This window comes from Neltuma alba, unplaced genomic scaffold (assembly GCF_004799145.2).
Source record: "Neltuma alba isolate B1F8T4 unplaced genomic scaffold, ASM479914v2 tig00011289_pilon, whole genome shotgun sequence".
Taxonomy (NCBI): domain Eukaryota; kingdom Viridiplantae; phylum Streptophyta; class Magnoliopsida; order Fabales; family Fabaceae; genus Neltuma; species Neltuma alba.
The window spans coordinates 469,493-491,304 of record NW_021635998.1 but is presented as its reverse complement, the minus strand read 5'-3'; the positions used below and the strand labels follow the sequence as shown (position 1 = coordinate 491,304).

General features: G+C 35.0%; 3 protein-coding genes and 1 long non-coding RNA gene across 6 annotated transcripts; 2 read left to right on the top strand and 2 right to left on the bottom strand.

The window, feature by feature from the left end:
- Positions 1–741: 741 nt before the first annotated feature.
- Positions 742–3,726, bottom strand: LOC114711323 (uncharacterized). 3 transcript variants are annotated; one of them, XM_028895706.1, is made up of 6 exons: positions 3,546–3,726; positions 3,353–3,414; positions 3,178–3,230; positions 1,789–1,838; positions 1,279–1,442; positions 742–1,182 (listed from the first exon to the last, which is right to left on the bottom strand). In XM_028895706.1, the coding sequence occupies exons 2-6, from the start codon at positions 3,370–3,372 to the stop codon at positions 972–974; spliced, it is 498 nt and encodes a 165-aa protein (XP_028751539.1). In that variant the 5' UTR covers positions 3,373–3,414; positions 3,546–3,726; the 3' UTR covers positions 742–971. The 3 variants fall into 3 exon arrangements, with proteins under 3 accessions (XP_028751539.1, XP_028751541.1, XP_028751540.1); XM_028895708.1 differs by having other exon boundaries at positions 1,279–1,439; XM_028895707.1 differs by having other exon boundaries at positions 1,279–1,439; positions 3,353–3,726.
- Positions 3,727–4,498: 772 nt separating this feature from the next.
- On the bottom strand, positions 4,499–16,393 carry LOC114711301 (uncharacterized). Its single transcript, XR_003737136.1, has 3 exons — positions 16,302–16,393; positions 7,046–7,050; positions 4,499–4,510 (listed from the first exon to the last, which is right to left on the bottom strand). It is a non-coding gene; the product is annotated as an uncharacterized LOC114711301 (long non-coding RNA).
- On the top strand, positions 11,418–16,309 carry LOC114711300 (zinc finger CCCH domain-containing protein 34-like). Its single transcript, XM_028895678.1, has 7 exons — positions 11,418–11,708; positions 11,844–11,986; positions 12,286–12,348; positions 12,564–12,680; positions 12,796–13,104; positions 13,186–13,506; positions 15,694–16,309. The coding sequence occupies exons 1-7, from the start codon at positions 11,621–11,623 to the stop codon at positions 16,096–16,098; spliced, it is 1,446 nt and encodes a 481-aa protein (XP_028751511.1). The 5' UTR covers positions 11,418–11,620; the 3' UTR covers positions 16,099–16,309.
- A 2,792-nt stretch (positions 16,394–19,185) lies between the features above and the next one.
- On the top strand, positions 19,186–21,572 carry LOC114711356 (uncharacterized). Its single transcript, XM_028895749.1, has 2 exons — positions 19,186–19,547; positions 19,643–21,572. The coding sequence occupies exons 1-2, from the start codon at positions 19,186–19,188 to the stop codon at positions 21,570–21,572; spliced, it is 2,292 nt and encodes a 763-aa protein (XP_028751582.1).
- Positions 21,573–21,812: the final 240 nt, after the last annotated feature.

Sequence of the window (21,812 nt, the reverse complement as noted above, 5' to 3'; positions counted from 1 at the left end):
AGCCAAAAAGAAAGAATAAAGCATTGGCTTTAAAAATTTGAAAAAGATTTCAGCAAAATTAGAAGGGGTTAATGTTTGAAAAATTAGAGATATAGTAGATTTCTCAGTAATGTTGTCAGATGGACGATTGTTTTCAGCATAGATGCGAGGATCCCAAAAGGAGCTTGAAAAGTTACAAGGGATCGGGTGCATGCGTGAGAGAAGCAAGGTGATGAAGTTAACATCTCGAATATTTTACTTGACACATTTCCCCCCCTTTCACTTGAATTTAACTGATGCTTAAACAAATGTATATAAAACACTTTGAATTAAAAATGATCTTAAATATGTTACACATTTCGGAGTCTCTTATTCTTCTCAAAAAATTGGGGAAAAATTCCATTTACAGTTCCCAAGTCATTATTCCCCTTCTCCATTAATTCCGTCCCACGACAACTTAGTTAACGACAAAAACAAAAACAGAAAAACAAGCATCCTTCAAATCCTAGATATTGAAACTTAAAATCCCATTCCTTACCAATCACTTGCATAATGACGGACCATTTAAATTTCACCCCTAGCACGACGAATAACCCAAGTTCAATGACCAAGATGGACCAAATTTTTACCACTAACACAAACTAAAATTGAATGATGCTGATAAAAGCCTCTGACCCTAGCTTCATTGTAATGTTCCTTGCATTACTTCCAGATAATAAGAATAAATAAGATATTGCTATCAATTATTAGTAAAGCCACATATAAGATATTGCTATCAATTATTAGCAAAGCCACATACTAGTTGCATCCAATAAACAGGTTGTTGCCAAGGGTTAGTTGCATTAACATGAAAACCCTAATACTTGAACTGTGAGATTAATTTTGTTTCCATTCAAAACTTAGTAGAGCTTTTCTTTTGCCCAAAAATATGTTTCTTAAACTATTGGTCTGACCAAAAGCAAACTACCACGGTACCTTCACAATACAGTGTTTCAAAATGACATTTCCATATTCTGTGATTTAACTAAAGCCTTCAATTTCTTCTCTTTCCTCTTCATGGATCCATTTTTGTTCACTTTTTTCTTGGGTTGCTCCTCTACCACTGGTTGAGTACTCAACAAGTGCTGATGAATGGCTGATAGGGGATCCGTTTGGAACGAAGGGTTATTAAGATTTTGTAAAAACCGCCCTTGTTCCTTCATTCTGAAAAACAAAGACACAAGTTAACAAATACATTGTTACACGTCAAGTGTCAAATAAGGTCATCATATAATGTTGAACTATGGCAGAAGAGCTCACAATATCTTTTTTCTAGATTTGCAATTTAGTTTCAAGTTATCCACCGGTTGTCGTCGCGCCTTCAACTCAGTAAGGGACTCCAAATCAGGAAGGGACCCACAGAGTGCGGAGAGGTCATATGCCTTCAATTTCTTCTCGCGTCTTTGTTGGTTTCTGCTCTTCTGCTAGAAGAGAAATTCAATTCGCAAGTATGTATGACTACTAAAATGAATAAAGGCAACTACAACAAGCCAATACTTGCAAATTAGATTCTCTAAGGTCAATCAGTTAGACATACGAAGAGAACGATTCAAAAGAAGTCACACTAATCACAGCCTCTGAATATTACAGTTTTACCGGAAAATTTCATATAGCATAATATATTTAGCTCTTTACTTTGTGAATTAGTCAAACCAGCAATTAGTTCTTCGATGATTTCATATAGGTACGGGTCTTCAACACCATATATTAAAATATTAATAAATGTCTTCAAGAGGGCTAAGAACAAAGCTGTTGCTATAAAGTTCTTACCTTCGTAATTGACTTTTGAGCACTCAAGGAAGTAACACTAGCTCTAACCTCTGCATTAATCAAGGATTGGGATAAGGTGAATTGTTAACATATGACCAGATGTGACATCAAATACAAAAAAAGCCCAATCCATACCCAACATATATAAATAACTCATACAACTAGTATCAAAGCAATGCATTGTATTCTTCTCTCTCAATAGCACCAACTATGACGTGTGAACAAAATATAGAATATTCAATTTATAAAAAAACAAGCCCAACACAAACATTGACAACTTGACACTTTAAAAATCATAAAACGCAGCACAATATGGTATATGTGCGTGCGCATGCACAAAGGGGATATATCTAAAGCAATGTGTCCCTTGTTGCAAGAGGCGAGGGGAATCACTACACTACAGTTGGATCAAAAGTAATCGTTTAAAACTTAAAATTAAAGCACCTCACTAATGCAATGAAGACACCTAATAACTGGCTATAATTAGCCATCTACATCGACAGAGAAAAACAACTTCCATGATCCTAAATTATAAATATTTTACATTAATATTCCAAAAAACAACTCAACAAAAAGATGTTAAACTATATTTCATCAAGAAGGGTTTCTAGTCTCCCCTCGGTGGTTTACTACTTCTTGGGCCAGTCATGTCAAAATGGCTTGACATGTGATTGAGCCAAAGGAATATATATGTTCTGTCGTATCTATATATGTGGGCATTTAGGAAATTTTTGCACTTCTCAGCCAGTATTTTCTCACCTGTCAAGAAAATAAAGAATACCACATTGCCTAAGTGACCATAGCATCATAGTCTCTAAACCTCAATATACTGCAAGTTTCCAGCCTAATCAAATGATCGTTCATTGATTTTAAGACTTATTAAGTGTATCATCACCTTCACGCATGTCCCCGATAGAATGTTAGTTTTTCCCAATTACATGCACAATCATCTTACATATTCATTATAGGAGGATCAATGACAGCGCCCATTGATCTATCTTCCACAATAGCAGAGTCAATAAGAGCACCCATGGAAACAACTGCGTCTCAAACACGCAAATTCACATGGAAAACTCCACAAACACGAAAGGATATTTCACTCAAAATGATCAAAGACATCCTTTACAAGCCTCTTCTAGCTTTACTTACATGCTGAACCTGCAACGACTAGTAGACATAACTATTACCCTATCGACCTATGCCCCTATTCCTATCACCTACATGCCATAAAATATGTCCCTCGTTTATACTATAGAATAGGAAGAATGGACAGGCAGGCTAAACTTTTAAGCAAGTACAAAATTACAGCTATAATGTGAAAATTATGTAATATTACGTATAATGTTAAAGCACTGCTTTAAATTTATTTTTTTAAAAAAAAAAACTTACTGCCATAAAATTCGAGCTTCTTTTCAAACTTGCGCTCAGCTTTTGATCCTGGTCTGCATTCATCAAGGATAAAAGCAAGGAGATGGAGCAGAACGAGGAAGCGGAGCGTACCGAGATAAATAGAGAAGTTCAAATTTGAAAGGAAAACAAAAGGGAAGTTCGGGCTGTCACGTACCTTGCACTAGTCTTGCCCATTACTGGTCCTTGTTTTAGGGTTCTTGTGTCTACTAGTGATTGCTGTTAAGGGAAGGAATCCAGAAAGCAAATTTAAAGTCAGTCTTCTTCGTCTTAAATCGTAAAGGTCTCGTTCGGCGAAAGGGAGAGAAGATGAGAACTCAAGGAAAACAGAAATATGACAACGGATGTACTCTCTTCGATCGATCGGCGAGGGCAGCTCAACCGGCTGATTAACCACAGTTCACAACGACGGAGATTATGAGGCGGGTAGAGGCAATGAGGGCGGTGGAGGCGGGAGGCGGCAAATGCAGATACAGAGCTTCACCTCCGTGGACGGCGCGGGAGGGACTGAGGACCCAGGAGTCGATACCGGTCTGGGGGGGTGGAAAAATATCCGAGCGGTATCCCCACAAGTTTTTTACGTCATGTGATGCACAATTATAGTTAAAATTCATAAAAATTGAATATTGAGTAAATATTAACTTAATAATGCTTAAGATGTGTAGAATAACATATTAAAGCCTTTATAATTTAGCCCAATTCTTAACAATCGAATAAATAATAAGTATTAATATAGGTAACTTGTAAATAATTTAGTAAAATTTATTTAAATTATAAATTTATTTTTATAGTATAAATTATACTCCTCGGGTCCTTATTATAAGACGAGTAGTACATTTAAGACAAGAAGGAGTAATATATATTTATGTATAAATATAGATACCAATTCTATGCTTGCAGTTAGAGCCTTACAACCCAGTTGAATTGGAAGTACTCTGTTAAAGCTTTATTAAGAATGAGGTCATAATTTTGAATTCTAAATTGAAAACACAATCATATAAGATGCATGAGTTAAAAAAAAAATTATGTGTGTATATAAACAGGAGTTTAAAGTAAATAGGTCATATTTATTTACCTAAAGAAGTTTGATTTGATTGAAAAACTTAAATCTAACCTTTTTTATTACAGCATGCGCAAGATATCAAACAAGCCATCTATAAATCCTGGAGAGATTTGTTGACCTATGTCCATATTTAATTATTGATATAAGAAAACCAAAATTAGCTTAACTTAGTCAAATTAATTAGGAAGAGGCTTTGTTTATATCAATAAATTGTCACATCTGTGAGAAAGCTTGCTTCGATTATTTAAGATCCTAATCAGCACGTGTTTCAGCATGTTTTTCTATTAATATTTTTGGAAACAATATTTTTTTTTCTTCATTCGAATTGGAAACAGATTTTTTCTTTTTGTTATTCTATTTGTGTATTCTTTCTAAATTCAAGAACTAACTCCCGAATTGTAAATAAATAAAAAAAACGCGAGGACATCTAAATTAAATCTTCTTGTTTATCAAAAAAATAAAATCTTCTTGACTTTATCTACATTAATAACAATAACACGAGTCTTATTAAATGAGATCCACATGAATTTTAACTATGTGACAATTCGAATGCCTTGTCGTTTTTTTGTTTTGGTCATCATATTGCAAAATACTAGTAACAATCACAATTCACGATAAGATTTTGGAGTGGGCATTAATCAATCTACGGTTGACCTTCAACTTTCAGTTTAATATACTTATATGATCCTATTTATAAGTCATTTTTAATATGTTTTATACAAATCAAGAAAAACTTTAAATTTTATTAATTCTCGTTTAAAATTCAACAATTTTTCAACTTTATTTTTATTTAATATACATTATACCTCATGTAAATAAAGTAAATACAATAATAAATGAAGCATAAAATTGTACATCGATACAAAAAATTTCTTGGAACCAAAAAATATCTTTTCTCTCTATCATATAAATATGATAAATGAGTATTATATTAAATGCTCTAATTAAATGTGTTACCTTTTTTTTTATAATATTATAAGGGTTAATACAAACTTTGGTTTTTTAAGTTTATTTTCATTTTGATTTTGATCCCTTAAGTTTATTAAATGGTCTGATTAAATATTTTACCGTTTTTTATAATATTATAGGGGTTAATACAAACATTATAAGTTTATTCAAACAACAGGTTTTGGTCTCTTAAGTTTCTCTTCATTTAAAATATTAGTCCCTGCAATTTAATAAAAATTTGAATTACTGTTTTTTAAGGGACCAAAATCTATGGTTTAAAACTTGAAGGATTAGAAACAAAATGAGAACAAAACTTAAAGGATAAAAAATATAACTATCTCTAATTGAAATTGTGTTTGTTTATGTGAAAATATATTAGAATTAATTATATTATGTCATTTAGAATTATATTAGAATATTATCTAGGATTATAGTACACTATCGTATCTTAGAAGAATAGATTTGAGATACTAAGATTAGATTAGATTAGATAAGATTCTAGGTTTAGTTTGTTAGGTTATAATTTGCCTATATAAAGGCCCATCTGTACTCTTATTATTGAATTATTAATACTCCTTCGGTCTTTAATATAAAACTCATTTAACTAATTTGATTAGATTAAGGAAATTAGGTAAGTTAGTTAATTATAAAAAATGTGACACATTTTTTTCCTAAAAAACCATAATCATCTTTCTTAATACCCTCTCTCCCTCTTCTGTTTGATTGTGGTTGGGGGAGTATTCATAGGGGTAATTTAGAAAAAATTGATAAATATGAGAAATGAGTCTTATATTTAGGACCAAAACCAACTCAACAATTGGGTCTTATATTAAGGACCAGAGGAGTAATATTCTAAAGTTCTTATTTCTCTCAACTCTCAATCCTTCAAATTCTGACATGGTATCAAAGCCTTGGTATCATAGTCAAATTTAATGTTATGCCCTATGTGTTTATCTAAAATACTTATCATTGGACGTTTAGTTTTATTAGGCCAATAATTGCTTACGTGGTCCAAGTACTCAAACCGGATGGGATAATTTCATATTATATTTGTGTCAACTTCTCAAACATTCAGTTATTATGCCTAGGATCTCCATCCTGAGTTTGCTATTTGTCTTGCAACCGATGATATAACATCTCAAATTTTGATCTTAAAAGTGTAAGAAATCACCTGAAATGTGCAGGCTAATGAACCCCAATTGACAAGAGTCTTGGGAATTTTCTAAATTGATAGAAGAACTCTCAAGGATTAAATGATAAAGAGAAATTTTTTTGGATCAAGAGACGAGAAAGATAGAGACTCCAACGAAGTATCGGGGGTTGAGTGTGAGAATTTGATATGAATATGGGCCAAAAGACATGCTAAAAACCTTAAAAGAGATGATTATCGAGGCTAAATCCTAGCAGGATACTAGTTGTAATTTTAAAAAGTTTCAGGTTAGAAAAGACAATATAGAAAGTTATGCCCGAAAATTTCTGAAAATGTATGACATTATATATTTATGTTATGAATTCTATTATGCTGATGTATGATATGAATATGCCATTAATGTTATATAATGATGAATGATGAGAATGACAAGTATAACTGAGTATAATGATGTATGATAATTTTTTAAGAATTATTGAAATAATTGCATGCAAAATAAAAAAGGTTTATAACACGTTAATGTAAGTAAAGTGATAAATTTTCCTACTATAAGCAGTAAACTTGTGACAAAGTAAAGATAAAATAGATGAAAGAATCTACCCATAAAATTTGATGAACGGTTAGTACATATTCTAAGTTTTAAAACAAGTGGTAGATTATCTAAATTGGATGTGTGTGCTAAGAAATACAATTGCTCAAAGCTAGGGTAGAGAATATGAAAATGTATTGTTTAACCAAATAAACAGTACAAATTGAGAAGATTTATCTCAAGATTTATATTTTTTCCTATAGATGATTGAAAGAGCTTTAAATAAAGATTCAAATTACCTCAATTGAATTTTTTTATAATTAGTTATGAATTTTTAAAATTGGATTAAAAATATGAAATTTACTAGTAAATAGTCACTCAATAATCAAATTTCAAATTTTTAATCTACAGGCTTATTTTATGATTTGGTTGGAATGTATGATCTCTGTTTTTTGCTCAAATAAAAGCTTTATCATGATCTTTTGTTGGTTTTTTTTGGGTTAAATTTTTTCCTTTGGTATGAATGTCATTACAATAAAAAATTTCAAGATAAAAAAATGTTAAGATTTGAAGGATTAAGGATTGAGAGAAATAAGAACTAGAGCTGTTCATGGGACGGGACGGGTCGAGACCAGGACGGGCCCATCCCGGTTCTGTCCTAATGAATGGTAACGGACAAGGAATTTGTTCCGTGTCCCGTCCCGTCCCGATATTGTCCCGGTCCCGGTACTTTTTTTTTTTAATGCTGTGGGCCTTTTAATAGGAGATTTTAAATGATGTGGGCCTCTAATAGGAGATTTACTTTTCATATATCAACAATTTTACAATCTAAGCAATAACATATATGAAGATAGCTTTATATCTACTCATTTATTGAATGCTCGTGCAATATATAGTGAGGATACACTGAAAAATAAATTATTACTCAGCAACATCATGATAATTCAAGTATTCAACAAATAGGACAGTAAAAAAACAAAGTTAATCATGTGATGGATCTTGACGGGACAGGAAGTAGGAACAACTAACAAGCATCAATTGTCATATATTTTTTGAATATAACCAACGTTATATTCACAATAAAAGCTAGCTGGAGACAATTATATATATTACTACTTCACAAACCATCAACCAAAGAATGATACATATAAATTTTAAAAGAATTCAACAATCAGGAAAATTCAAAGAACCAGCGAATGAGGCAAATTAACACGGTGGGTTTTACTCATTTCACAAAAGATTTTCTTTTCTCTATCTCATTTGTGAAGAATATCAGACAGATCCCAATTGGCCAATCCATAGTCCATATTCATACAAAGAGACAAAATATCGTGTTGGCTATTAAGATGAAATCAACAAGCATGGATGAAGAAAAAGATATTAAAAAGGATTTTTAAAGACTCCAAGATCAAGAAAAGCAATGAAAACTCACGGGTATGAGAAACAGAGAAAACAGAAATCGAATGGCTTGGAGACGAGATGAGGCGAGTGTGTAGTCTATAGCAAAGACACATGCCGACAACAGACTGGGGGTCGAAGAGAAGCTAAGCAGGTTGCGACTTCAATGGAGGCTAGAACTGGCGAGTGAGACCGTGAGTGAAAAGACGAAGTCGAGACGAGAGAGGTAGAGTGAATTAGTAAGCACTGAGCACTGTTCTCATGCGGCCTCTTTCGCACTTCGTAGATGAGAGAATAGCTGAGAGCGAAGACTAAGAGGTGAGTCACGAGAGCTTCAGCCTTCAGCAAGAGTGTAAGATAGCGACGGTCGACGGAAGTGAAGTAGTGAACTGTGGAAGGGCGAAACGAAAGTAGAAAACTAAAAATAGACTTAGGGATTCATATTTTATTTGTTTTTACTTTTTAACATTTAATAATAATATATAATTCATAATATAATATAACATATTTTTAAAAAAACATATACATATTGGGACGGGACTGGGACGGGATGACCCCCGTCCTGTGTCCCGTCCCGTCCCGGTACTATTTTTGTCCAGTTCTGAAAAATTTCAGGACGGGCCCGTCTCGTCCCAATAAGACCGGAACCAGGACGGGCCGGCTATGAACACCCCTAATAAGAACCTCATAATATTATTAATCCTTCTGAATAAGAAGAATACAAATGAGCTTTATATAAGCAAACCATAACCTAAACCTCAAAATTTTATCTAACCCAATTTAATTCTAATATCTCAAATTTATTCTTCTAAGATATGATAATATACTATAATCCTAGATAATATTCTAATATAATTAATTCTAGATGACACAATATTAATTAATTTTAGTATATTTTCACACTCCCCTCAAGCTGAATATCCAGCTTGAGCTGGAGATTTCGCTTGGATATTTATGCTTCTCAAAACTTTCCCTAAAATTGAGGAGTAACAGCTTGGGTGTGAGTTATAGTATTCAACCTGGGCGTGAGTTACCTGAGTTGCAAATGATCATTTGATTGGAAGTCAGCGTTGGAGGAAGATGATCTCGATGAGGAGGCATGTGATAGCAGAAACAACATAGGGCAACATGGATTTGGATGGAACCAGAAATGGACTGTGAGGCAAGAATCTAGACAAAACCAAACATATTACGAATGCAATAATTTAGAACGAATCTAAATGTACTACAAAGGCAAGAATCTAGGACGAAACCAGAAGTACTGTTAAGGCAAGAATTTGGGATGGAATCAGACAAATTGCAAAGGCAACAACATATGCGTGACAGCACATCAGACGAAGGTAGGTGGATGCAAAAAAAAATGCAACATGGAGAGAGAAAGTCTCTATAGCACAAAGCTTCAGGATGCTTAAGGTAGATGATGAACGCGACTATCCAAGAGTGATTCCGATCACGAAACGAGCTGCAAACTAGGAGACAATCCCCATTTTGAAGGATTGAGAGAAATAATAACCTCAGAATATTATTAATCCTTCGTAATAAGAAGAATGCAAATGAGTTTTATATAAGCAAACCATAACCTAGAGCTCATAATTTTATCTAATCCAATCTAATGTTAATATCTCAAATCTATTTTTCTAAGATATGATAATATATTATAATCCTAATATAATTCTAGATGACATAATATTAATTAATTTCAATACATTTCTACAGTTTAAGAACAAGTTAGGGAAAAATAAGAGGTTAAATATGTTGAGTCGGTTAGAATACACGTGGAAGGGAATTTTTATATCACCCATATATGCATATATATGTTGTATGTTTTTGTCAATATAAATTAGACTTATAAACCTAATGTGCGTGTTTATATCATTCATTATGTGACTCAGTTTGAAGACATGCAAATAAATATAAATTTTTTTAAAAAAATTGCATGTGGCCTAAGAAAACTCACATGATTTTGTGACTTGCGAATTGTTCTATTTGTACTAGGTTTAATAAGTTTTATTTTCAAGTTGTGTTACTCTTTTGTTTAGAATATTTTTAGGATAAAACCTAATTTAACATGAATTTTATATTAGTCAATATTCAATATGATTCTAAATATGAATGGCTTGCTATTAACAATAACTAATAACGTCTGGGAGTTAGAATTTTCAAAAAAAACCTGAGAAATCTTTTTAAATAAAAATATATTTTTTGTCTTTTCCTGGAATTTTAAAATCCTATTTTAAGATCTCACAACTCATAGGGCTTACAGAATTTTTTTTGGTATAACTTAGAGTATTATTAAGTCATTTTTGGTTTAAAACTAATCCCTGTAAAAATGTTAAAGTTAAAACCCTCCTAACAAATGTGCTTATCAAAATTCAAACTTATATTGTTTTTTTCCTTACAGATCTTTACAGAATGAGATCGCTTATTATTTTAATCAATAAATGGGATTATGGAAATTTAGCCTGTCTTTTTGTTGTCTAACAATTTTAAGGTTCATTTTCTGTTATTTTCCTTATTTTTGCAAGGTGAGGGAGAATTTTTTTTTTTTCAGTTTCCAAGGAAGATCGTCATGATGCCACGTGGAAGCAACAGCATCTATCTTATGTTCCTGTATGGCAGTCAGATTAATTAATCTCATAATCACTTTTTGTATTAACGCTAATACAAGAGGACAACTCCGTTCTCATAATCTAAGAGTATTGACCTTTACTGCCACACGCGCCAAAAAGGGCGTTTCGGTCTTTTGATTTTTCACAAGGCTTGACCGACACCAGCATCCCACTAAACTTTGTTCCTTAATTCGCTTATTTATTTTGACCTGCCTTAACTTACTCATTTAACATCTTCTGGTAAGTTCAAATAAATAAACGTAAAGCTGGCCAATAAACAAATAAGCGTAACATTAACTATTTATTTCCTACAATTTTTTTTAAAGAAAATGCCGGAAAAAACAAATTTCAGCGAGATTATTTTCGTTGATGTCAGCGATGTTTGGCGCGTACGTGAGCAAACCAACAAACTGTCAGACCAATGAGAGAAGGCTCAAAGTGAGGCATAGAAGGAAAGATCAAAGATTAACGCTTTGAAACTGAAAGGAAGTGAGAGAGACTAGAGAGAGAGCAGGAGGCCAAACTGGGAGCAGGGACGCTGTCGTTCTCGCTTTCTCTCTCTTTCTGCGTGCTTGTGACTGTGTGTATGAGTCCAAAACTCCCAGGCAATCCAATCCGTTTCTCTCTCTAGTTCTCTGTTGAGACGGCCCCATTTGATCGGAGCCTCTCATTCCCTGTGCCCAATTACTGCGTAGTCGGTTCTCGTCCGGTTTGGTCTTGTCCATACAATGGAGCGGTACGGCCGGGCGAGTGACGAGTCGCAGTCCGATCCGTCGCCGGAATGGACTGGAACCGGAGGCGAAACAGGGCTTGAAGGTGGGTGTGTAGGCTTCTGCATTCTGAATTCTGTTCCTTGTTTGACAGGATTTTGGGTCCTGGTATGGTGATTTGTGGGTTTAGTAGAATGCGGAGTGTCATATACTGAATTTGATCTTGATTTCACGAATGCAGAATCTATGCGGCAATTGGGATTGGTTGGTGGGGAATCGTATCCACAACGGCCCTATGAGGCAGATTGTATCCACTATTTGAAGACAGGGTTTTGTGGCTATGGCTCACGGTGTCGGTTCAATCATCCCCGTGACCGTGGCGCGGTAAGTTTGTTGTGGTTGATTACCGGACTGTTTTTAAGATTAAAGGACATCGTTTGGTTTTTGATGTGATCCATCGCTTCAGTTTGGTTTGATCTTTGTTATGACTCATGATCGGTACATAATATTTGAGCGCACGACTTCATAAAGCTTTTTGTTGCTGGGATTGCCTTCAGGCTGTGGCTTTTCAAGTTAGTGTTAGGATCATTACAAAATCAAATCAACTCGACTGAGACTAAAATGTTTGTATTTGATAGTGTGATTGGACCTTTAATAATTTGGTACATATATATGCTGTTTAGGTTATAGGAGCTTTGAGGACTGTTATGGAGTATCCAGAGCGAGTCGGCCAGCCTGTATGTCAGGTACTTTATCTGGTTCTGCTATACACTCTGGGAAAATATTATTAATAGTATTGCTTTTGCCATCGTCATTCATACTGGTTATACAAAATGTGATAATCAACAGTCATTTGTATATTCTAAGAGTAGAGTGAAGTTGAGTTATTATCTGCTTTGGCAGTCTTCAAAATTGATGGCTGGCCTTTAGTATTAATTTGATCTACTTACTTAAACTGCAGTATTATATGAGGACACGATCTTGCAAATATGGTGCTTCATGTAAGTACCACCATCCTAGGCAGGAAGGAGGAGTTGCTCCTGTTCCACTTAATTATTATGGATACCCAATGCGACCGGTTTGTATAACATTATGTTTAGCCCATACTTGTGTGTTTTCTTTAGATATTGGATGGATAGGTATTTTCTAACCATGGCAATAATTTGTCCCAAACTTACATTTTACAAATACAGGATGAGAAAGAGTGTTCGTATTATGTGAAAACAGGACAATGCAAGTTTGGCACAACTTGTAAGTTTCATCACCCACAGCCTGCTGGTGTTCAAGTTCCTGCGCCATTACCAGTTCCCCAAGCTTCAACTCTACCTGTACGAGTACCTTCACCATTCTATCCACATATGCAGCCTCCATCTGGTCCTTCATCACAACAATATGGTGTAATGGTTGCAAGACCACCTCTGCTACCAGGGTCATTAGTCCAAAATCCTTACGGGCCTGTGGTCATGTCCCCTGTCCCTTTTTCAGGCTGGAATCCTTATCAGGTAGGTCAAGCTTTTCCTTTCACAGTTTCGACAGATTACATTGCATTTGTTGATGGCAATGCCCTTTAACACTTTACACAGGCTCATACAAGCCCAGCAGTTCCTTCTAGTACTCCCTCTAATGTTGGCTCAACGCACCTTTATGGAAATACCCAGCTACCTTCACCCGCACCTCCCTATACTGCACTTTACCAGCCTTCGGGTTCCTCATTTGGCCCCTTGAGCACCAGTCAGAGAGAACAGCATTCATTTCCAGAAAGACCTGGTCAACCAGAATGTCAGCATTACATGAGAACAGGGGAGTGTAGATTTGGTCCTTCCTGCAGATATCATCATCCACCTGAATTGATTATACCAAATGTGAATGTGGTCCTTAGTCCTGTTGGTCTTCCTATGCGCCCGGTAACTACCAACCCTCAACCCTTCTTTTATGATGCCTTGGGATATGAACTTGATATTCCATCTTCTCTCTCCATCTGGCTAAAACTTTAGTATCATTGACCAGTTATTAAAATTTGTATACATCTCTTTAAAATCCTCCATTGTTGATATACCTTAACATGTATTTCAACTTTTTAATCATGAAAGCCTGAAAGTTTGTGTTACTTGTTGATGTGGTAACTTGTAAGATGATACTGAGTTATGGCTAAGATACATAAAATTGATTGATGCTCTTTTGTATTTTGTTTCCACGCTATGTTTCAGTTAAGTTCTTCTATAACACTGCTGGGGAATTCCTTCATTAATGTATAAATATGAAGGGATATTGTTTTACCTTGTCAAGAACTTCTGACGGTCATTTCTTACATATTTCTTATTCTTGGGTCAATTAATTGTTTCTTCTTGTCGTTGACCTTCAACCGGTTACAGTTCTTTGTATTTTTTGTTTTATCACTATCTGCTAAACTATAGAGATTCTTTCTGATATTTATTGAAGGGATTTAGCTCCTCTAAAGTGCAAGGTGCATTTAAGAAAATATAAGTGTAGGCAGGCGACCTTTGATGAGATCATTAAAAGCTCACACAACTTCTCTATTTGTTCAAATAAAATATAGTTCTTCTCAGTAGCTTGCCTTCATAAGATATCATCAAGCTTTTGTACTTATGCATGGTGTCGATAATTGGGTTGCAATCTTATGCTACCTCTTTGTTTTTTTGTATCTGTATGATCAACTCATACTTCTGATGTTTTTATGCTGATGTTTCACTAAACTATAGACTGTAAATGTCATGCAAAGGTCAAGGTCTTGCTTGCTCATTGTCAGATGATGAGCCTAAGCTCAAAAAATCTGTAAACCTTTTAACATATAAGCCAACATGTAGAATATCTGCTTTTAGATATAATTATCTCTAACATGAGTATATAAATGAAAATGTTATCAAAACTTTGTGTTCTCTGTTTTGATTTCCTTGAGGCTTAGCACATCATCCTCTGCATTAATTCTAAGGATGCCAAAACCAAGTATGCTGTATTGTTGTTGTAAATTTTAATTGTCTTCTCATTTCTATTCAAGAGTTCTCAGAATTGTAGGGGATCTGAATTGAATTATTTTCTATTGCCAAAGGATTTGATTTTTTAGTGTCTTGGACTAAAAATAGGGTTGTCTTAGGCTTTTTTTTCCCCCCCAACATTTCAATATGTAGATTAGTTTGGCTTTTCTTTTCCTTTTGCTTTGGTAGTGTCAGTTTGGCCCTTTAGCAAACTGCTTACGTGACTATTGGCATGATGACTGGTTTTGGCTTTAAGAATGCATTTAAGAACATTATGCTGATAATTCTATTCTGGAATTTGTTTGATTCTTTCTTATGAATGTCTTCTATCAATTCCTCTCGTTTTACATGGGACTTGTTTACCTTCAAATGTCTTGGGCAAGCTTTTGGATTCCTCACACTTGGATTGTGTTCATTATGTTTTTAACTTTGCTGTTCTTTTTTGTAACTGTGTTTTGACTCAAACAAAATCTTTATTAGATTTAAGATAATATGTTTTACTGACAACTTTTCCTCGACAATTGGTAGAATTATACTTAATGAGAAAAGATAGATATTGGAGCCAGTAATTGAGGTGCATTTAGGCGAGTGAAGGAGCTGAAGTAGCCGTCAGATTATGAAGGATTTAGTGACTTGGACGTTGTTATTTTCATATGTGAGTAAATGCTGATAAATAAAATTTTACAGGCTGAATCCGAACCTGTTGAAATGCAAACATAGTTGATTAGTCGAATAAAAAACTGCACCTTGTTTTACATTTTTGGAGGCTGGGATGAGATACAGATGAGATATAAGTTTTAGCATCCTCAACAGTCTAGACTCAGCTGTTTCATTTTCCCTTGCAGACTGTCAGAGTCTAAGCTGATTTTGTCTCAAATTGCACAGGTGCTTTACTTCTGTTTAATTGTTTTTACTAGTGCTAGAGTCTGCTCTCATGTGGCATATAATAGAAAGTTCCTTTTATGCGTGTATCATAGAAAGTTATATCATGAAATGCCCTTAAGGTTTGTGCAGAAAGTTAAATGTGTATTAAATTATTCATTTGGCTGCTTTATTACGTGCCTAGCCTTTCATCTCATGTCAATGCTTGATAATCAGGGCGCACCACCTTGCATCCATTATGAGCAGCGAGGGGTATGTAAGTTTGGTCCTGCATGCAAGTTTGATCATCCTATGGGAGCACTGACTTACAGTCCATCTGCTTCTTCCCTTGTTAATGTGCCTGTTGTATCCATTCCTGTGGGTTCATCCATCAGTACTCCTGCACGATCATCCTCGTCATCAGAGCTGCGGCCTGAACTCAGCCCTGGTTCAAGCATGGAGCATGGATCATTCAGAATATCTTCATCAATGAGCACATCCACTGGATCAGCAGGCTTGGCTTTGTCATCTGGTGGAACTGTTTCTCAGTCAAATACTCAAACATCCACCCAAAGTTCTGTTCCGGTAGTGACTTCCACGATCACGACAACAAGCAGCACTGTTTCTCATACCCCAAGCTAAGCAATGTGAATGCATACCTTCATTTTTACTCCTTTTTTTTAATCCCAATTCTTAAAGGGGACATCATTATTCAAGGGATTCCTCAGATAGGTTTTGTTTTTCAGCTATCCCTGTTCCACAGGTCTAGAACACATCAGCACCTCTTGTCTTGGTTGATAATCTTATAGTATTTTTCATGGCCATCCAATTGATCTTGAATAAACCATGGCCAACCTTGAGAATTTTAGTAGCATCCCATACAGGCCACCTTGCTTTCAATCTTGAGGAACTGCATCCACAACTCCAGTTGTCTGGAGTTTTTGAGCTTATTTATGCTTCACTTGTCTTTGATATGAGGCTTCTGCCCACACTCTCTTTGATTATGTGTTTATGTTTCTTCCCCAAAACCCTTCTTTCACTCTGGGAACCTTTTTCATTTTCCAATTCTTTTGGAAGTGGAAGGTTTTGTTCTTGTTCCCACGATTCCATCTCTTTTGTCTAGGGTTTAGGTGAAGAAAAATAATCAGGACTCAGGAGACTACAACGAGGCTTCACGTTGCTATTTTAGACAGATCCACAGTGATGTGTTGAACAATGACATGCTTCATTTGGGATTTAAATCATTACCAAATACATATATAAGGGGGAAGTAAGAGATTACACTAGAACCGACACTTTTGAATCTGTAATAAATTTTGCTTTCTCCTTGATATCGTTGTACTTGATCAAGCATTCACATGAGGTTAGAGGAATTGTTCTTCATTTGCCCCCTTCTCATTTGTCCAAAAATAATGGTTCGAAATTGAGGGTATTAAATATAAACAATCCAAATTTTTTGAAGGCTTGTTGGAAGTTTATACATCATATTTTCTTCAGAACTTTTTGAAAGGAAAAGGTTGCAAAAGTATATCTTTTAATTCTCTAATTTTGTATAAAGCTTCAGTTTATTCGTTTAATTTTAAAAAGTATCTTTTGGTCTTTTTATCTTAATGCTGTTAGTTTCAAATAATATTTTTTATAACAATTATTATCTTTGTGAAAATTATGTTTAATATGTCAGTATTTGAAAGTATTTTATTAATATTTAAAATTTCAATGTCAGTATTTTTGAACATGAGAGTTACAAAATTTCGGAGACATTTTATAAAATTAAAAAATTAAAGTAAAACTTCATGTAAAGTTAAAAGATTAAATGTGATTTTATTGGAGGAAGACAATTCTAATCCCCTTCATTATTATATTTTTGTGCTCTCATGACATATCAAATATAATTATCTCACTAAAAATAATAATAATTATCTCATTTCACCAAATATCATATTTATTTTTATTTTCATTCTCCCTCCTACCAAAAACATTTCACTAACCGAATTAGGCCACTTGATTTCGACTTTCAGAATTCCAAAAGTTCTTTTACGGACCCAAACGTAACAGCATGCTTGCTTGGTTTTTTCAGACCGTTTAAGAAAACAAATGAGGTTTATTTTTACATTTTTTTCCTTTGTTTGAGCTTTTTAAAAAATTCTGACAGCTGAAAAAATCCCTCATTTTTTTGATACACGAAAGACCCCCTCATTTCTAATACACAAAATAGATCGATGATTCATTGGGACTCGTGATTAAGAATGGCGTGAGTTTATTAAATAATCATGATCAATACCATACGTTCAAATAAGTTTAACAAACGAACAAATCAATGGTTGGTATTATATTGATTCCATGAAAAATGTCTATATTTATCATCGTTATTTTATTCTAGCATTATTTTAAAGTATATTTAAGTTTTTTTCTTATATTAAATTAACCAATGTAAATGAATAAAAAGCATTTGTTACTTTAGATATCCGTATCTAATCTAAAAAAAAATCTATCAAATGCGGCAAATTAGATTGCTTCCAAATCATTAAACCACATATCAATTTTTTTTCCAAAAAAAATTATATGACTCAGGATAGACCCACCTAATTTTATATTATATTGAACGTTGAAAAAAAAATCCTAGAAATTAGAAAAGGGCAAGTTGTGGTGAGAGCAATTTAGTTGGGGTCATGTGAGGGAGGAGCTTGGATTTTGGGAAAAGAAGAGATAACTGAAAAGAGACAAACTTTGAATTGAACCAAAAAGTGCAAGTGATTGATTAACACTAAACAAGTTGTTCAACGTGGTTTGGTTCATGTTTTTTTTTCAAACTCCTATGGAAAACATGATTATCTTTTTCCCTGAATTCCGGACCACCTTTGATTTACATACATTCTTCCACTATTTGTGTCCCTTATTTCCTCCAATTTCTTTGTTACAAAATTAAAAGGGGGAAAAAAGAGAGAGCTTCCTCCTAAGTTGTCTTATAGTGGAAGGAAAAAAAAAAGGGAAAATGACAATAAAATACCACTTCAATTCCAAAAGGACAAATAAGGGACCTGAATAAGCAAAATGACAAATAGGGCACTGGGTATCAATTTGGAATTCATATTTTCGGCGAAAAGACTGAAATGCCCTTATCAGTGAGGTAAAATGAAGTGAAACTGAAATGAAAATAAAGATGGAGCAGAGCACCGGTTGAGCTGATTTAATAAAGAAGGAAAGAGAAACGCTGGAAGAACACATCAGAGCTGAAAAGAGGTGAGTTTAAGTCGGTAGTCTTTGGAAATGGTATAATCTTACTCCTCCGCATCATAATTTTTTTGGGATTGCTGATTTAATAGATTTTGGTTATGGGCGAGAGGTTTTGTAGCAAGAGAGAGAGTAAACATGTCGCATTAACTGATGGTGGGGTTTGGGTAGTTCCTTTTTGTGTCTGCTTTATGGCGCAATGGTGGGGACGGGTGTGCTGGAGATGAGGTTTTATACTTTATATTGACTATTTCGAATGACGTAGCGGAAATCAAGAAAGGTGGCAAGCAATTACGTAGGCGTGAAGTTTGCGTTGAAGTGGTGAACGTTGTTAAAATCAATAATGGAGTTGTGAAACCCTATAATAAAGTTGCGAATAGAAGAAAAGTTTCTCTCTTTGTGTGTGTTTTGGGTGTCACGTACGTTGATGGAAACTAATTGGCGGAGAAGTTAATTTTTTTATATTTAATGTTGTTTGCTGCAGGTTAGCAAGTGGTGATGTCTTGTAACATTGTATCAACATCTTCAAAAAGACTTGCTTGTTATTTTCACGTAGATGGGAAGTTTGTGGAAAAGGACAATGGCGAAGTTAAATACTGTGGTGGGACTGTCAGAGTAAGAGTAATAAATGAGGGTACAAAACTTGAAGATTTGAGGGCAATGATAGGCGAATGGTTCAGCATGGATTGTCATGGCTGTGATATTAAATACACTTTGAGTTTTGACGAGAGGGTATTGGTAGATCTTATAGATGATGGTGAAGTTGATAATCTATTTGAATATAATGACCGTAATGCACATATTTATATAGCACATAAAGGTAATGACAATGTGGAGGAAGGAATGGGTTATCCAGAAATGTAAGTGAGAAATTTTTTTTTGGTGGTTATGAAAGTTGATAATTGTTGTAATGTTGTAGTAAATCTCTTAACAACAGTGGTAATTATAAATGCAGGATCTCAAGAATGGAAGGACTGTCAGAACAGAGTGATGAGCCTACGTTGGAGGGAAATGCTTTGGAAAGTACAAGTTCTGGAGGCAGTGAAAGACCTAATGTAAGCCTACCATACGGAGTAGTGAGTGCACCTACACCTTTGCCGGAGATGAATTCTTTGAAATGGAAGGAATTGTTGTTAGGACGGAACCAAACTTTTGCAAATGCAGAAGATTTCAAGAAGAAAGTACATAAGTTCAGTATTGCAAACAAGTTTGAGTACAAGTATGTGAAAAATTGTAGGGGAAAAATGTATGTGAAATGTAGTGTTGAAGGTTGTCCGTGGAGGATAAGTGCAAGAGTGGGGAGAAAGAGTACTCCCTTTTTACGTGTGGCAACATTCATAAATGAGCATGTCCATAATGCACAAGACAATCTTTGTGTGGAACATTGTGGTTCAGCTAGCTTGACAGCATCAATCATCAGAGATGAGGTAAATGATCACATAGACAGGCGTCCAAATGATATAAGGAAGACTTTAGAAAGAGATTATGGTATGAAGTTGACATATAAACAAGCATACAGGGCAAAGCAAAAAGCTTTAGAGGACATACATGGCAGGCCTGACCAGTCTTATATGCTTATTCCGTGGATATGTGAACGGTTGAAGGAAACAGATAACAAAACCGTGGCCAAATGGGTGGCTAATACTAATAACACATTTGAGCGTGCATTCATAGCATATGGGTGTTGTATAGAAGGCTTTATAGCTGGTGCTAGACATGTACTGTACATTGATGGATGTCATTTAAGTGGACCGTATAAGGGGACGTTACTGTCGGCGTCTGCTTATGATGCTGACAACGAATTGTTACCTTTTGCGATTGCTGTTGTAAAGGGAGAGACACTTGAGGATTGGACATGGTTCTTATATATGATTAAGGAGATAGTTGGCTCGATGGAATTGACAATTGTGTCAGATCGACACAATGCAATAATAGGCGCCGTGCAAGCAATATTTGGTGGTGAGAGGCATGCATACTGTTACAGACATGTTAAGGAAAACTTCAGTGCACAAATGATTAAATTAAATAGAGGAAAGAGGAAGACTAGTGGGAAAGCAAGGGAGGAGGGACTGCAATACCTGGATGCCATTGCATATGCAAGGCTTGACACCGAGTTTGATGGTGCAATGGATAACATGAGAAAGTTCAATCCACAATTATTTGAGTGGCTTCTTAATCATGGTGATGTTGAAAGGTGGGCCTTAAGTAAATTCCCATTTAAACGGTGGGATAACATCACAACAAACCTTGCTGAGTCATTCAATGCTTGGATGTTGAAAGAGAGACGATATAATGTTGCCCAACTTATACATGAGCATCGTGAGAAAGTGGCAAAGAAGATGTATGCAGCAAGCATAGCAATGAGTAATTGGAAAAATAGTGTAGGCCCAAACATAGATGCAAAGTTGGTGGACAATGTTGCTAGATCAGCATGCATGCTGAGTGTACCTTATGGAGGAGGTAGGGTGTGTGTCCATACAGCAAAAGGAGCTGTACATGTTGATCTTGGTCTAGGCGAATGCACCTGTGCAGCTTGGCAAATGTCAGGCATTCCATGTCCCCATGCCTGTGCAGCGATTAAGGCTGTGAATTGCAATGTCTATGATTTTGTTGATGAATGCTACAAGATTACATCACAGCAAAAGATTTATGGCAGGAGTATGATTCCAGTGGCGACAGTAGACATGCCAAATCCTAACAATTACTGGGTGGAAAATATAGGAAGTCAAGTGTTCTTGGCACCGCCTTTGACTAATCGACCGCCAGGAAGGCCTAAAGTAAAAAGACGAGAGTCACAGTTCCAGAATAGGAAGATCTACCATTGTAGCACATGCAAACAAGTTGGGCACACAAGAAGAACGTGCAAGAATCCAAACCCAAGTTGAACTTAGATGTCAATAGATATGGTGATTTTTTGGTGTAAATAGTGTTGCGTGAATGGTAAATCCCATTGCACGTGTAGTGTAGTTAGTATGAAAGTTATGGTTCAATGTTTACCGTGCTGTACTTGAGGTGCAGACATTTGAATATATGTAATGCATCTGCTGTCATATTGCTGCTGGTTTTTGGTAAATACTGTTGGGTGAATGGTAAATCCCATTGCACGTGTAGTTAGTATGAAAGTT

Coding starts and splice junctions, on each gene's coding strand:
- LOC114711323 (XM_028895706.1), bottom strand. CDS start 3,372: ATGGGCAAGACTAGTGCAAG. Junction 1,839..3,177: donor GAAGCTCGAATTTTATGGCA/GTAAGTTTTTTT, acceptor TGATTAATGCAG/AGGTTAGAGCTAGTGTTACT. Junction 1,183..1,278: donor AAATCTAGAAAAAAGATATT/GTGAGCTCTTCT, acceptor TTTGTTTTTCAG/AATGAAGGAACAAGGGCGGT.
- LOC114711300 (XM_028895678.1), top strand. CDS start 11,621: ATGGAGCGGTACGGCCGGGCGAGTGACGAGTCGCAGTCCGATCCGTCG. Junction 11,709..11,843: donor AGGCGAAACAGGGCTTGAAG/GTGGGTGTGTAG, acceptor TCACGAATGCAG/AATCTATGCGGCAATTGGGA. Junction 13,105..13,185: donor CAGGCTGGAATCCTTATCAG/GTAGGTCAAGCT, acceptor CACTTTACACAG/GCTCATACAAGCCCAGCAGT.
- LOC114711356 (XM_028895749.1), top strand. CDS start 19,186: ATGTCTTGTAACATTGTATCAACATCTTCAAAAAGACTTGCTTGTTAT. Junction 19,548..19,642: donor GGAATGGGTTATCCAGAAAT/GTAAGTGAGAAA, acceptor TTATAAATGCAG/GATCTCAAGAATGGAAGGAC.